Genomic DNA, 16,479 nt, shown 5'->3' on the forward strand with positions numbered 1-16,479 from the left:
GAATTCTCACGGTGGTGATCATGGTTTTGAATATTCAGGGTGAACCTAGCCTACAAGGATGGCTTGCTGTGGTGGCTAACAGCATGAAGAGCAGCAAAATAAAGGCTATTCTAATAGTACTGTCTACTATTTATCTTGCTTTTATCATTTCTGCTGTAGATCATTAGCAACTGGAAGCCCCATTATTACAATACTTGGGAACGGACAAAAGGAAAATAAAACTTCTGTGTGAATCCAATATCTCTCTGGCTCTCTATTATTAAATTTTCACATTTTGATAAAAGAGCATTGATATAGAATCTGATTTTTAAAAAACAACCAAATAGCATTATGGTGAATAAATTCTTCCAAATTTTACATATGCACAATTTTGAAAACATATTAGATCCACTGCATAGTTCAGTGAAATAGTTTACTAGATTTTAAATATAAATATATCATAATTAATATACTACCCAAAATATAAATACAGTATAACTAATATACCATTATGCATATTGTGTGTACTCAGTCTAGCTTATATAGCCCCTTCTAATTCTGGTGCGCCACTTTATACAGCTCTAGCCTGTAACTTTGTAGCCATCATTTTGGATTGTTCTTCTGAGGAACAGTTGAAAGACACATTAAACTTTATTAAAGTCAAGAAATTGTCAGCCTGATGATGACAGTAAGCCCTACAGAGTATTTATACATCCTGGAAAACAAGCTTCAACAAGGAACAGTCTCACTAAGTGACAGTGTATACTTCTGATGTGTTAAAGAGCCTTTACAGATGATTATTTTGGGGCACAGTAAATAAGTGTGCAGCTGGGACTTATTTGTTGATCAGGAGGATCCAGGCACTTCCCTCATGGATGCCCCTCCAGTGCCAAAGTGTCCTGACCCCAGGAAAAAGTGCTTTCTTGCTGCTGGAACAACTGTTCGCGGCAGAGTGCTATGCAGTGTGATGCGAAACATTCAGGGCCTGTGTAGAGGCAAGAGAGTCGGGCACCACGTCCTAGAAAGAACCTGTGGTGCCTCTTAGAGCAAGTATTTGCCTCTACTTGTAGGTAGATAGTAATGAGTTTTGGCTGCTATTGTACTCAATGCATTATTGTTGTAAGCTGCCCTGAAAATACTGCTGCTGAGTGAAAGACAAATGCTGAAACCACATAAATACATTTATTTATATAAATACAAGAAGAAGTGACTGGTAGCAAAAGTACTCCTGAATCAGTATTCCCATCACTTCATGAAACTTTTGCCTTCCTTTAAAAAACACAAGCCGTTCTGCATATTGGCTTGATTTAGTTCCTTGAATGTTTTATTTATGTATTTGGGAAACTTGTATGCCGCCCCAGTCGCATAAGCCTCGGGAATGTTGCATGTTTTACCTTCATAGAACAGACAGATACACATGAACCCTCATTTATGTAGGGTGTAATATCAGTATCCTCCCTGCCGAACATCTTACATCCTCATTCAGCTACGGGTTAATGCTAATTTTGAAATCCTAGCAGCTTCTAATCATCTGGAAAGGCCATGTGCTGAACGATGGACTCACTGTTTTCCCACTAGACTTGTGCAGCAAAGAATCTGCATGTTTAAATTTAGTTTGGAAGGAAGAAATTGTCCAGTCCTGTAACTGTGAGCTGCTACATATTTATTCCCATTTCAATTTACCTTGTTGACATCCATTCGTAATTTCTCATGGTTAGCACTGGCAGCTTTTTCTGCTGCTTTCTTCTGACGTTGTGGTCCCCTGCCAAAAAAGATGTAGTTGACCAATGCATATTCCAGAAGGGCCATGAACACGAAGACAAAGCATCCCATCAGATACATGTCAATGGCTTTCACATAGGGAATTTTGGGTAGTGTTTCTCGGAGATGGGTGTTGATGGTTGTCATTGTCAGCACCGTTGTGATCCCTAGAAAAAAGTATCAAACATTCAATTTCATAAAAAAACAATTTTATGTATATATTTTAAGTAAGGATCACTTTATGCCAGTGCTTAAAGGCCAGCAGTGTTTGGAGTTTAATAACGTATTTCTTGAGGATGGCCGAAAAGTGAGAGGTATTGACAATGCATTTTCTAAGCCTCTTTGCTTTTTTGAGTTAGGGCACTGTTGAGAAAACTTTGTTTTCTGAAACACATCAGTCCTTTAAAAAATTAGTGCTTCTGCCCACTGGTCAGTTTTTGCATCATTAGTAACATTTAAAGTTACTAATGATTACAGGGGCATTCAGGAATCTGTATTCAGTAAAATCCTTAACTCTCTCTTTATGGAAGTTTGAATTCTTGTATTCTGGTCTGAATTCTTAGAAAATTCTAAGAGATCATAAGAGCTAGATAGTAGATAACACCATCCATCTATTTTATCCTATTTAGAGCTGTGAAAACTTGACCGTGTATTTGTTTCATTAGATGGAATACAAGATGCAGGGCAAAAGCAAATATAAACTTATTTCAGAAGAATAGCTGCTTTTAATTTGTAGCAGCAAAACCACAAACACTGTTATAATTCCTTAACAACTGCCACCAGATTTAAAAGAGTATGTTAACAGTGTAGGCTTTGCTGGAATGACCGCAGTATAACCTGCTTCAGCCTCTGGCCTGCTCACATATCTTAAGGGTGAACCACAGAAAGAAGTAAGCTGAAAGCAAGTCCAGAAATCCAAGTAGGACAGGGGGCTCTGATCTGCCTTAGGATGTAAATAATAATGTGATTATAATTTACGGTATGCAAAATTCACAGTACTACATAGAAACACAATGACTGGTGAATGATTTGGTCAGGAATAGAAGAGTTTGATGCAGAAACTTGGGGGTTTTGGTCTGTGATCTAACTTAGACCATCTGCAGGGCAGGTATGGATGGACTGCATAATTTATTTTTAATTATTTATGTAAAGTTTTTATATGCCATCCATTACTAAAGTCTCTGGACGGCTTACAAAACAAAAAACAGAAAACAAAACAACCACTTACAACAAACCACACATAGTGCACTGCATCTAATCATTAATGATAAAATCAAAGATAAAACCTGACCTAATTAAATGTTAAAATATTGGAAAAATAAAAAGGTCTTCACCAGACACGGAAAAGAATAAAGCGATGGTACCAATCCGGTAAACCACCGAAAAGGCCCTTCTCCAGGTAGCTACCTTCCTAATTTCCTTCAAAGAGAGCTCCCGGAGAAGGACCTCTGGCTCAGATCTCAAGGGGTGGGCTGGCACATAGGGAAGAAGGCACTCCTTCAGGTATCCAGGACCCAAGCTTTATAGGTTATTACCAGCACCTTAAATTGGGCCTGGACTTCAATTGGCAGCCAGTATAGACGGTATAGGACTGGCATGATATGGAAGTATCTGCTGGTCCCCATTAATTATCCAGCAGCTTTATTCTGGACCAACTGAAGTATCCGGACAGCCTTCAAGGGCAGCCTCACTTAGAGTGTGTTGCAATAGTCCAAGCGGGAAGTTACCAGAGCATGGGTCACCGTTGCCAGGCACTGCTCATCCAGGTAAGGACGCAGCTGAAGTATCAGCCGAAGCTGAAGGAAAGCGCTCTCCACCACTGCCAACATCTGGTACTTCAGGGACAGATCAGGGTCGAGGAACACTCCCAGGCTGTGTACCCTGTCCTTTAGGGGGAGTGCAACGTTGTCCAGAACAGGGCAAAAATCACTCGCCTGGAAGGCTGAACCACCTACCAACAGGACCTCCATCTTGTCTGGATTTAGGCTCAATCTATTGGCCCCCATCCTGCCAAATACCCTGGCCAGACACTGATTAAGGACTGACACTGCTTCGCCTGGACTAAATGTAAAAGCGAGGTACAGCTGGTGTCATCACTGTACTGATTACTGTGCAGCCCAAACCTCTGGATGACCTTTCCCAGCGGTTTCATGTAGATGTTGAAAAGCATGGCGGACACAATGGAACCCTGCAGAACTCCACAGGAAAGCAGCCATGGCGCAGAGCCACAATCTCCCAGCACCACCTTCTGGAATCGGCCAGTCAGGTAAGAGTGGAAGCACCACAGAGCAGTGCCTCCAACTCCCAACCCAGCAGCCTATCCAGAAGGATACCATGGTTGATGGTATCGAAAGCTGCTGAAAGGATGGGAACACGGGCACACTCCCCCTGTCCTTCTCCCTCACAGGTCATCATACAGGGCGACCCTGTTCTATACCTGGGCCTGAAACCAGATTGAAATGGGTTTAGACGGTCAGTTTCCTCCAAGAATGCCTGGAGCTGTCCAACCACTACCCACTCAAGCACCTTGCCCAAGAATAGGATAGTAGCCACTGGCCTATAATTGGCAACTATTACTGGGTCCAGGGACACCCTCTTCAGGACCGGCCTGATCGCTGCCTCCTTCCAAAGGGCAGGGACCTGGCCTCCCTCAGAGAGGCACTGATGACCTCTTGGACCCAGGTACATATTCCGCTCTTGGCTCTGACAAGCAAAGGTAGAGCAGATAAGTAGTGGGACGGACTAGTCCAAGCACCTTGTTCACATCCTCAGGCCACAACTGATACCTACATACAAGCATCAAGTGCCCCACCACCCACTTTCCCCCTGTAGTTTAGCTGGGGAAACTGCATTACTAAGCAAGCTAAAGAGATGTATTCTAATGTTTACACTAAGTGGAAGGCAACCCATTTAAATAACCAGAGTTAATATACATTTACTTAAATATATTTATATAAATTTAGTTAAATAAAAATTAAAGTTAATATAAACTGCAGTTGCTGTTGTGTTTATTTATATAATGCCCAAATAACTGAAGTTCTCTGGGCAGTTAACAATGATCTATAATACAATATACAATTTACAATAGCATTCAAATAACATTTTAAAATGGAATATAGAAATGATTTAACTGATTAAACACATTTGGTACATTTGATAAACTAGACCACGGCAGACACGTGCCCTACGTTTGCTATTGAAAGCCTCAGCATAAAGGGCCATCTTAATCTGGTGCTGAAAGGATAGCAAAGTTGGCACCAGGTGGGCCTCAGCGGGGAGCTTGTATCACAACCATGGAGCTACCACGAAGAAGGATCTCTTCCTTGATGCTATAAACTAAGCCTTGCTTGGAGGGGCTCTTGGAGGAAGGTTTCAAATGTTAAGCATAGCGTCTGGGTATGTTTAGGTTAGGAGAAGAGCTCTGAGAGATACTGGAGTCCCAAGCCATTTGAGGTGTACAGGTCAAGACCAGCACCCTTGAACTAGACTCAGAAACATTTAGACAGCAAGAGAAGTGGACCAGAATCTGCATTGTATGTCTAGACCTTTTAGTTCCAGTTATTAAACTGACTGCTGCATTTTACACTAGTTGCAGCTTATCAGTTTTCAAGAGCAGCCTAAAGTAAAGTGTATGGCAGTTATCTAATCTGGAGATTACTAGAGCATAGATTATAGAAATTAGGCTAACCTTGTCCAGGTAGGGGCACAGCAGGGCCTCCATAGCTGTATAAGGCATTCTGAGATACTGAGGCCAAGTGATGAAGATAGCTCAAGGAAGACCTCCCAAGCTACGCACCTCTCCTCCAGGGGGAGTGCAATCTCATCCAGAATCCCTCAACCAGTTAGGAGAATCATTCATTAACGCCTCAGTCTTGTCTGGACTGAGCTTCAGTTTGTTAGCCCTCCCTCAGTCTACTGTCATAGCCAGGCAGCAGTTCAGCACATCTACAGCCTCATCTACTAGAGATGAGAAAGTGTAATGGAGCTACATGGCATCGGTCTACTGATGGTAGCACACGCCAGACTCCAGATGATCAAACACAGTGGCTTCATGTAGATGGTGAACAGCACCGAGACAAGATCAAGCCTGGAGAACTCTGAGCTGGTGAATCCATGCAGCCAAACAAATTTCTCAAGCACTGCCTTCCAGAGTGTATCATCCACGTAAGAGAGTAAGTGCTGCAAGGCGGTGCCCCCGCCCCCAATTCCAGCTCAGACAGCTGCCCTAGAAGGATGCCATGGCTGAAAGCTGCTGAGAGATCCAAGAGTTCCAAGCAGGGTCACAGTCCCCCATCTCTTTTCTGACATAGGTTATCATACAGGGCAACCAAAGCACTTTTGGTGCCAAAACTCAGCCCAAAGCCTGATTCAAATGCATATAATCAGTCCCATCCAAGAGCACTTGGAACTGGTTAGCTAGGACATGGTTTGGGAAGGGGATATTTGCCCCCAGCCAAAAATTATTGAAATTTTCTGTGTCCAGAGAGGGCTTCATCAGGATTGCCCTCACCCGTTTCCTTCAGAAGCTATGGGACTACTCTGTCCATGGGAATCATGGATCACTTCCCTGGTTCAGCTGGCTGTTCCCTCCCCACTGGTTTGATAAGCCAAGAGGGGCAAGGATCCAGAAGGTGTGTGCTTGGATGAACCTGTCCAGGCACTGTATCAGCATGTATCAAGCTGTATCAACAGAAACCCATCCAAAAAAACACCTTGACCACACAGTGCTCTGTGCATTTCACCTGATTCACTGGAGTGCTAAATCCAGACAGATGCGAGGGATTATTTTCCCCCCTGGAAGTGCTTAGCAAATATACTGCAGCAGGTGTCAGACAAGAAGTCTGATGGAGTTACCTATTTCAGTCTTGTAACTGATTAATTTAAGCTCAAGTACAATTACTTAAATGCTACAACATGAATGAAACTTTAATGAATCGTAGACAATAATGCTGAATCTCATCACAAAACTTCATATTTAGCTCAGCTGAACTGAAGCACTGCAGTGCAATTCCATGCATGCCTCTGCAGAAGTGAGACCCATGGCAAGCAGTGGGGCTGACTGCGCATTGGATTGCAGCATTCATAACTTGAAGTAATTTGAAAAGTATGTATTTAACTCTAGGTATTGCCTCTAAGCTGGTATAACAGAAGGCTTCCCACTGTTTGATGTAACCTTGCACAGTAGCAGTAGTAGTAGTAATAGAAAAATGTAAGGGGAGCAAAATGCCTACCTAAAGCCACTCTTGCAGCTGAGGCATCATAATTAATCCAGAAGGAAACCCAGGAAAGAATAGTGATCAGAATGGAGGGCATGTAAGTCTGCAGAATGAAGTAGCCAATGTTTCTCTTAAGTTTAAAACTGAGAGACAGCCTTGGGTAGGAACCTAGAACAAAAAGGAGACTTTGTCAAAGGCCATTATTGAATTCTGCAGTACTGCAAAGAAATTATATCCATTTACAATACAGAGACTTCGGTTTTGATTCAGTATACATGAGACAAAGATAAATGCAACTTCTCTTAACAAACAACAGACCAATGGAAAATACCAATTAATCCAATCTGTGTTGAAACAAAGAATTCAGTGGTAAATTGCCATTTAGTGAGATACTTTGTTCATAAATGCAGCAAAGCTATGCAGTGGCACAACTTCCAAGGTAATCATTTTTTCAAGTTCTTCTAGACTGCAGCCCTTCTGAAACCACCTGAAGTGCCACCGTGTGGAACTGGATCACACTCTGATGGGTACACAGTTCTGAGCACGGCAGGTAAGGAGAGTCATGTTTAAGCTGCACCAGCCACCTCACAGTTCGAGCACAGCAAGCCATCCTGTTGAGTACTGACAGCAAGACAGGGTTCCTTCATCATGATGTCACTGGCAATCACACCAGGGGGTGTGTGTTCAAGCAGAAAAAACCCCTGTGGAACCATATGAAAGGAAGAGGGGAGAAGACCAAGGTGGAGAAGAGGAAATGCAAAGGGATGAGAGACGGAAACACAGAAACTGGGTGATAATGCAAGTCACTTTGAGTTTGAGTCCCACTCAAACCTCTAATGCAAGGAGTACGGTTCTAATCATTGTATTTGTAAGGCGCTGGTCTCTGCTACCCAAGAAAAAGCCAGGACAGCTGCTCTGTGCAAATTTGCAGCACATGAACATAACAAATGCGACCAGACCTGACTGGCCCTCTGGAAGGCCACTTCCCTACTGTCAGTGACATGATGTAATCTTTTGTGTTGCTGAGGATTGCTTGTTGGTTGAACACAGAAATAGCCCCCTTGAACTAGGAGCAGAAGCCTGCGTAGCAGAAGGGAGGGCCATGCATGATCCCACAATGCGAGTGGGAAAATAAAGGTGAACACTCTTCTACTTAGCTTTGACTGTGGAATTACTGCAGAGGAGACCAAACAGCTGACCAGCCCAGGGCAATAGCGTGAGAGCTACAGCTAGCATTTTAAATGGGGCCAAGTCAGACAGATAGAATATTTACTATTTATGCCACACAATCCCATGCACGCTTGTCCAGAAGTTGGTCCCACTGTGATCAGTGGGGCTACTCTTGGGGATATGCACATGAGGTGCAGACATAGCACACTTTGTACTGCACAGTTATTGCCGCGTAGCATTAACCATGTAATATCCCAAAGAAAGCTTCTCAGTGAACAGAACCAAGCACTCTCTTTGTAGCATCCCTTCACAAACCTGTTGAGAAAACAACTTTCTTGGTGATAAGTTTGTAATCTACAATGGAGAATTGTGGCAGCTCAATCTTGGTCACGCCTGTAACTGCATTATCACCCCCACGCCAATAAAATTCAATATCATCTGTTGTGTAGCCATCTGGAAAACATAAAAAGGAACAAAGCTTTAGGACAGGATACACCTGCAGGATCTGACCAGCTGCAAAAACAATTCAGTAATTGTGCCTTAAGTAACAACGAATTCAACTCACAGAGTGCTTCTACTATGCATACCATGTACACTTCAGCTGGACTTGATTTAGTCTGGGGCAAAGCTGAAATGGAATCCATTCAGGCAGATGGATCAGAAATAGGTTGGTGAGAATAAGAAAAGCAAGCACTGGGGAGGTGGAAGTCTCTGCTCTGGAAGGTTGGTCCAGCTGCCCTGTCCAGTTGCAATTGATCTTCTGATGCTCCTTGAAGTAGTGTAGCCATTTACAGAAGTCATGACTCTGTTTGAAAGGATTCTGTTTCAAGAGCTGTCCAGTCCAAGGGTACTTGGATAAGAAGGTCCATTTACAGAATCTGACAGTGGCATAGATGTTCTTGTATTTGTAACCTTTCCAAGTTTTCCTGACATTTCTTCCATGCTTTCCCTCATGAGGAAAAAAAAACACCCCAAGAAAACATGGGATAGCTCCATGATGCCTTTGGATTGTTAGCACTAGAAGTTCTTCATCCGAAAGCACCTCCAGTAAGGAGTTATGAATCAACAGTTATCAGCTTGTGTGGGTGTATGTGCTGAACTGGTGCATATTGGCATGTGTAAATCTTATGTTCTCTTCCACTCTATTCCTTGGTGATGCATTCTTTCTTTTAGGTAGCGGTTAGGTGGCCACCCTACCTTGAAGATATTTATATTTTGCCAAGCATTTTGGCCTACCTTTTGTTTGATTTTCTTTTTCTATCTGGAAGATAGATTGTAATGCTGCTTTGTCTTTTGTTGTGCTTTAATTATTATATTGTTTTCTTTTTATTAAATGCATGAGATTAGTTTCATTTAATAGTCTAAGGAGTGAAAAGGTGAGCTCAATAAAAATAATGGTTTAATTGCCGGTCGATAGCCTGGATTGATAATCTAAGTTACTTTTTCACAGACTCAGTTTTTGGAGACTTACTTATTAGATGAATCAAGACGTGCCGTATAGTACATAGATGGAATATGCAATTCTATTTTAAGATGCTTATTTAATATTTATATTACATGTAATGCAATAATTTGTTGTCCTCACATATCCAGTCTGTGCAACCAATGCCACAGTCTGATGTCCATTGAGAAGGAAGAGAAATCCACTGCCATCTTTCCTTGACAAATGCAGGGCTGACTGGTTTTAACAAATCCCATTTAAGACAGTAGCTTAGAGCTGCCATTTTGCCCAAGTGACTGTACTTCACCCAGATTCTAGCCATACCATCCAGTGTCACTTTGCACCACTGGCTGGTTAGATCTGCACCATTCATTTACTAGGTAATACCAAGTCCTTGAAGAAATAGCAACAGGAGGCAAAGAGTTCAGGCACTGTATATGCCCAATCGTTTTGTGAAAAATGAGCCCACATCTGTCTTCCCGTGTTTTTTGCGAAGTCGCAGCTGTGACTGACATTTCGGAAATTTAGTGCTAGTCATAGGACAGAAGGTAAAATGACACACACAATGTTTTCTGATGAACCTTCCTGGTTTAAGAGTTTATGTATGTCTTTTCCCCTGTGGAGAAGTGATTGCTGCTGCCTAGAATTTTTGTGTAGTCTGGGCAGTAGTACATCCATCCATCCAAAAACAAAAACAAAAACAAAAACAAAAGACAACCGCAGAGGCAGAATGTTGTTTTCTTTCTAGCTCAGGCTCATTTTATACATGCATTTTGCTTATTTTCTAAATATTTAAAAAGTTACCCTTCTAATGCCAATAAATCAGCAAATTATCATTATTATACTCATACTGTAGGTGGGCTGTGACTGAAAGAGCATGAGTTACATCAGACCTGCAGAAAAGCACAATCTTGTTATACTCATGTTGTTAGGTTATCAGAGGTGGCAAAGCCCAGCTGGAATACAGTAGCCCCTTGTGCACTGCAGCCCAAGCCCCTGCAATGCTGGTTCTTTTGGACAGTGGGGCAGCAGATGCATTTGGAAAGGTAGGTGGCCCTGAAGTAGTAGCAACACTGCAACCAAGTTCAGCAACACTGGTTTGCATGTGTGGCCAACTGGGTGCAGAAGCGAGATTGTGATTGCAAAAAGAACCCGAAGAGGAACTGTTAGCCACCCCTTCTTCACCTTTGTTGTAGCAATAAGCTTCACAGCACATCCTACATTCCTGTGTTCCCAAATCCAACCCCCACCCCCAAAACAACTCCCAAATGTGTAGTTTCAGCATTAAGCAATGCAACGTTGCAGGAAAAGTTATTAGTACTTCGTATAATACTATACTAGTATTATAATTCTCCACAATGTAAGATGTACACAAAAAAGCCAAACAAAGCCCTGGTATGCAAGCGTGCATGTGTGCGGGCACACACATCCTAGGTCATAGAAAAAAATAATTAAAATGCATTTTAATGAATTTCTCACTCTTAGATTTCCTCTCAGGTAGGGTCCTATTGCATATGTACTGGGGCAAGGGCTCATTTGAGTGTGTACTTAATACACACACACATGCAGGCACTTTTCCTTTCTGAACAACAAAAGCTTGGAATTGTGAATGGAAATGACACAAGCTGCTCCCATCCTTGCTTCAGCGAAACCACTGATCATTCTCTCTCTTGCCTGGACTACTCTTCTGTTCTTTGGTCCTCCATTACCTCACACTTCCCCCCTCATGCCTCTCTCCTCTAGTCCATCATTCATCTCTCTTTGCTTTGATCTTGTGACTCCTTGCATTTCTTCACTGCCTGCTCCTGCAAACTGCAGACTCATTACCTTTCTCTTCAGAGCCCTTGTGACGTTGCCTCCCTCCACCCCCATCTTTCTCCTTCTGCTCTTATATCCCAATAAAACTCACCCTGCTGCCTTTGAACCTTGAACTCCACCCTCTTCACCATTCAAAGCTATTCCAGACCCTTCAAAGACCCCAGACATTCTTCCTTGCTTTCTCAGATGCTTGGAACAATTCCCAAAACGCCTGTGTCTCTTAATTCAAATTACACCACAAAGCTCATATTTCCCATGAAGCCTTTAGCAGAATCACCTAGTGCTACCGTCAACCAGCCAGTGACTAAGAAAAAATATGCCTTCCTGTACTGCAGCCTCCACTTCCAACCTCGTTCCCTTGAAACATCCCATTCTTTCTAAACACATTTAAACTGCTACACACATGCATGCGCGCACGCGTGCACACAGACACTTTCATACAAAATAAATAACTGGCAAATGTGCCACAGGTAAAAAAGTTGGGCAGGTGATCCCTTCTCCCCACCCCGATGCATCAGCACTCCTGTGCTTGTCAGTTGTGATGTAAACACTCAGAGCTAAAACTATTTTGCTTCAAATATTCTTTTTCCATCTAAGTGCTTAAGAGGGATGCCAGGGAGCAAACATGGAGAGTCAGAAAGATTTATGACAGGTCTATTGGGCTGGGCATGAGGCATTTGCTCTTGTTTCTCTGATAACATGGAGCTATACAAGAATATCAACTATTCAACAAGAATATCAACAGGCAGACACCAATCCCTCCTATCTGATTCATGAATTTTGTACTGTGCAGACCCAGTGGAGTGCTGTTTAGCTACAAATATAGAATTTAAATTGTTTTCACTCAAAAGTAGTTTATGTTCTCACACAATTCAGCAAACTCCCTTAGAAGATAATCATCGGCATATTGATTTCTCAGTACAAGACACTGCTCTTCAGATCTACATTAAGCAAGTAAACAAAGTGACTAAAAACAGAACCTCCTCTTTGCTTTCAGTATGAATAGCTATTTAGCAGCTGTTCTGAGCCATGTAATGGCTTTTAATTCTTCCCTCGTTGCCACTACTGGCTTAGTTCAATACTGAAGCCTGAGAAGGTTCCATACTTCATCGATTTATGTTTCCTCTCTCTTGAACAGCTGTTATCCTCTCTTGAAACATTTTTATTTCCCTACATACTGATTATTTCACAAATAGTTTTTTGAAAACATGAAATACTGAGTTTCAATCAGGGGGACACATGACAGCATCCTTGAACTTTGTTTCCACTTTATATGTCCTTGTTGTCTTTAGCGTTAACTCTTTGCTTTTGCCAGCAAAAAATGGTCACCAAACACATTTTCCCTACTGAAGTAATCATATGATTATTTCTTAAGTGAGCTAGAAGCACTGCCAATCCTTTTATTTAGTTCCTATCAAAGGTTAGTATAGTTAGCATTTTTTCCTTTTTTAAATCTTCTTACGTTTGACACAATTACATGAACATTTTGACTGTGGAGAGCCTTAAGTCTGCAAATCCTATGTACGTTTAAACAGAAGCTAAATACACTGACATTAATATAACTTGCCCTAATCTGAAGAAATTTCTGAATGAATTTTTAAAATGGACTAGGAAATTCAAACTTCAATGTTCTTTTCTGTGCCATACATGCACTCTGTCATCACCATTTTCTCAATGCACCAATTGCTTGCTGTCTATTCAGCACTGGAAAAACAACAACAACACAGAGGTCTGCACATGCAAGATCACCTGATATACCATCCCCAGAATTTCCATCTGAACAAATTCAGTGAATGAATCATTCATTTCTTAAGGATTAACTGGGTCATTATATTTAATCCTTCCTTAAACTGGTGGACATGTGTTCTTCTTGAATGTAACATTTCCATTGGATTTGTGTCATGCTCTGTTTACTTGCTTCTGAAAGGACTGAATAATCTAATGTGGTAGAAAATCAACACTGTTGTGTTTGAAGATCAATATCCTGAGATATGCATACTTCAGATATACCAATATAAGCTGATTCTGTGTAGTTCCTAAGAATGAGACAGGCGCCATCACTGAGAGCAATAATGCAGTGGCATCATCCTACAGATTTTATGTAAGTAACTCCCATTTCTAGCGCAACCCATCTGTAAGAAGGAACTTGCTAGTCCAACATCAGACAAATCCCAGTCACTTTGTATGATTTGTGTCATTGCTGTAGTTTTAAATTTAGTTTTACATTTTGTAATGAATTCCTAGGATGCTTTTATTATCTGTATTTTATGTGCTGTCGTGAACTACCCAGAGATCTTTGGCTATAGTTGGTGGTGTAGAAATAAATAAATGTCTTCATTAGGTCTTTGATTCATCTTTGTCAGTTAGGGGAGCACAGAAATCCCCAATTCTACTATGAGGAAGTGCTGAAAAGTTCTGGGCCTGACCCACTTTTGTTTTGTGTCTTCTGTCTTTTGTTTTGCTTTTGTTTGTTTTTATGTTGTTTGTTCTGTTTTTTTTTTCCATTTTTTGTTTTGTATGTTTTGTTTCTTGGTCAGGCTGAGAACTTTTCAGCACCCCTTGAATATCTTCTGAAAAACATCCACAAGGTATTATCAAGGATATTTTATGATCTTTCTGAAAGTTTCACTTCTCATGGCAACACTTACAGTCACAGAATCTTGTAAGTAAGAGTGCAATTCCATCATGTCTGCAGAGCTTAGCAAGGGCATGAAATAGCAGGAAGATCTCTATTCTCTGCAGGAATATCAAAGTGGGGACTGTAGCCTTGGATACTGGTCTATGTGACTGCAGCCCCTTCCTCCTATCTCTAATCTGGAGACAACACTATTCCCCTCCCTACTATGCTGAGTAACAGATCTCTGCCTTCCTGCTCCATCTTTTTTGTTAGATACCTGTTTGCAGCCATTTAGCAAGTGTGAGTGGGAGAGGAACAGCTTCAGGATACCATCTGAGCAGGCCACGCTGGTCTCTTCCCCGTCTGCCCCCTTGAAATGTCCCTTTTAAGCCTCCTCCAAGGTTGCAATTCCCTGACCTTGGAAAGCAGCAGGTGCACTTCCTTCTGTACCAGCTGTGAGGAGGCAAGAGAAACGGAAATCGAAGCCATTCTGCAGCCCACCAGGCTATTCCTGGCCACAGAATTGTACTCTTAATGGATTTATCTGTGTGAGAAGTTGAAGACCACTGCATGCTTAAATTATTTCATGAAAAATTTACACAGATAAGTTGACACCCCGTTTGAAAGTGATAAACAGATGAATAAAAGGTTTCAAGCAAAGCTGGATAACAAAGATGCTAAACACATTAAAAGGGATGCCCGAGTTATCAGGTCAGGCAGCCATTATCTAGTGTTCTGGAACTGAAAGATTCGGCTAAAATTTTTAGCCCCAAATTAACTGCAATTCTGTTTTCTATCCCTACCCCAAGGTGTGTCATATGAGACATCTGGCAGGTTCACAAGTTGCTCATAGAATGTCCGACAGCATGCTCAATGACTGAACTTGCTTGTGGTTGCTCTTGCCTTTCAGTCTTCCAGCCTGCTCTGACATGTATCTCAGCAGGCTACAAAGCAGAACCTATCTTTTAATCCTTATCCCAGATGTCCTCCCACCCACCCTCCAAAAGCAATTCTTTTTTGTTTCCAGCATTTTAAATTGATCATTTTCGGTGTCTCAGAAACGCACAGTAGGGGTTATGATGCCCCCTCCGTTCCTTTTGCAAGTCCACATTCACAGCTGTTTGATCTAAGGAGTTTTCTCTGGTCAATTCCTTGTATGTTTCAATCGTCAAAGACAGCAGTAAGAGGGAGCAGGTAACTTACAAAGAAATTGACAAGACCAGGTAATTTGCACAGTTTCATAGGTCTCAGGGAGAAGTAACATAAGAGAAAGGAAAGACCCAGTCACCTAAGTCAAAAGCAACAAAACTGGGAGAGCAGAGGGCAAAGACAGTCTCTGACGCTCCTCTCGCCTCTGAGTTCAGGGGATTATGTGCATCAAGGAGCCAATCTTCTGGACTGCACAGCAAGTTTTCCTTATGACATTTCATCAAGTATTTTTTAGTCAGCTGTACTTGGACTTATCCAAGCTCTTTAAAAATTGAAGTCTGTTCTACATAAAATTATGATCTAGCTGCCCCTCAAATAAAACAAACACTCTTTCTGTCAGAGAAAGAAAGGCTTAATTTATAAAGTCAGTTGGATATAAGCAGCCTGGGGTCAATTCTTTGCACTGAAGGGGCATAGCAAAAATAAACAGAAAGAATCAATGTTATTGGATGAATCAGAAAATCCCAAATTACCATTCTAGGTTTCAGTGCAGCATAAGTGATTAATGACACATAACCAGTGAAATGAGGCATGACACTACCTATGGCTCAGGACTGGTGCATAAGCACAGTCATATGGAATATCAATGACCATCCCCCCCCCCCCCGCCCAGTTTCAACTGCTCAGCAGGCTAATGTTGCAGTGAATTTGAACAATGAACAGAACAGTGAAGAACATCTGGCAGTAGTAACATCTGAATTAGCATTTCTTTTCTACTTTGCTTCATTCTTCCATAGCTATATTGCAAATCCAAGCTGCGAGAAGGAAAGCATAATGGAGACAATTCAGAGCCAGGCTCATATGGAAGCTTCCTATCTCCTTCGATAAAAGGGAAATGTGCTTACAGGAATATGCCACACTGTTCACCAAGGCCTCTGTTCTCGCACCCAAGAGGACAGGCGCAGGTGCCACACGGACGTGGCATATGTTGGTCCTATGAGCAGTTCAGGGTACACATGCGCAGACACACACGGAAGAGGAAGAACCGCCCGCCACAGGATGGTTTCAGCAGCCAAAGGCTGTAATTGGCAAGCAAGGTGTGTGGAGTGCACCGCGGGGTCCACAGTTCTATGTCTGGAGGTCAAACCCACCCCCTAGGTTAAGTGCATGGTAATGGCAGTCACAGTGTGGCAGCCTGGATATGTGAAACAAAGCACTCTCGTCGCCTCAGTCAAATGACCTCCCAGGCGGAAGCAAGCTGAGAACGCTTACAATTATTGTTTACTGTATCAGGATGGAAAATAGAAGTATAACTGCAGGCACACTCC

General features: G+C 42.0%; 1 protein-coding gene across 3 annotated transcripts in view; it reads right to left on the reverse strand.

The window, feature by feature from the left end:
* GABRB2 (gamma-aminobutyric acid type A receptor subunit beta2) overlaps nt 1-16,479 on the reverse strand; it is a 123,585-nt gene that overhangs the window by 16,285 nt on the left and 90,821 nt on the right. For all 3 annotated transcript variants that reach the window (XM_044453795.1, XM_044453794.1, XM_044453793.1), the window contains exons 6-8: nt 8,442-8,579; nt 6,972-7,124; nt 1,663-1,907 (exon numbers count right to left, since the gene is read on the reverse strand). In XM_044453795.1, the coding sequence (XP_044309730.1) occupies nt 1,663-1,907; nt 6,972-7,124; nt 8,442-8,579 (536 nt within the window). The remainder of the gene's footprint in view (nt 1-1,662; nt 1,908-6,971; nt 7,125-8,441; nt 8,580-16,479) is intronic.

This window comes from Varanus komodoensis, unplaced genomic scaffold (assembly GCF_004798865.1).
Source record: "Varanus komodoensis strain SLA01 unplaced genomic scaffold, ASM479886v1 scaffold7_1, whole genome shotgun sequence".
In the NCBI taxonomy this organism is placed as follows: Eukaryota; Metazoa; Chordata; class Lepidosauria; order Squamata; family Varanidae; genus Varanus; species Varanus komodoensis.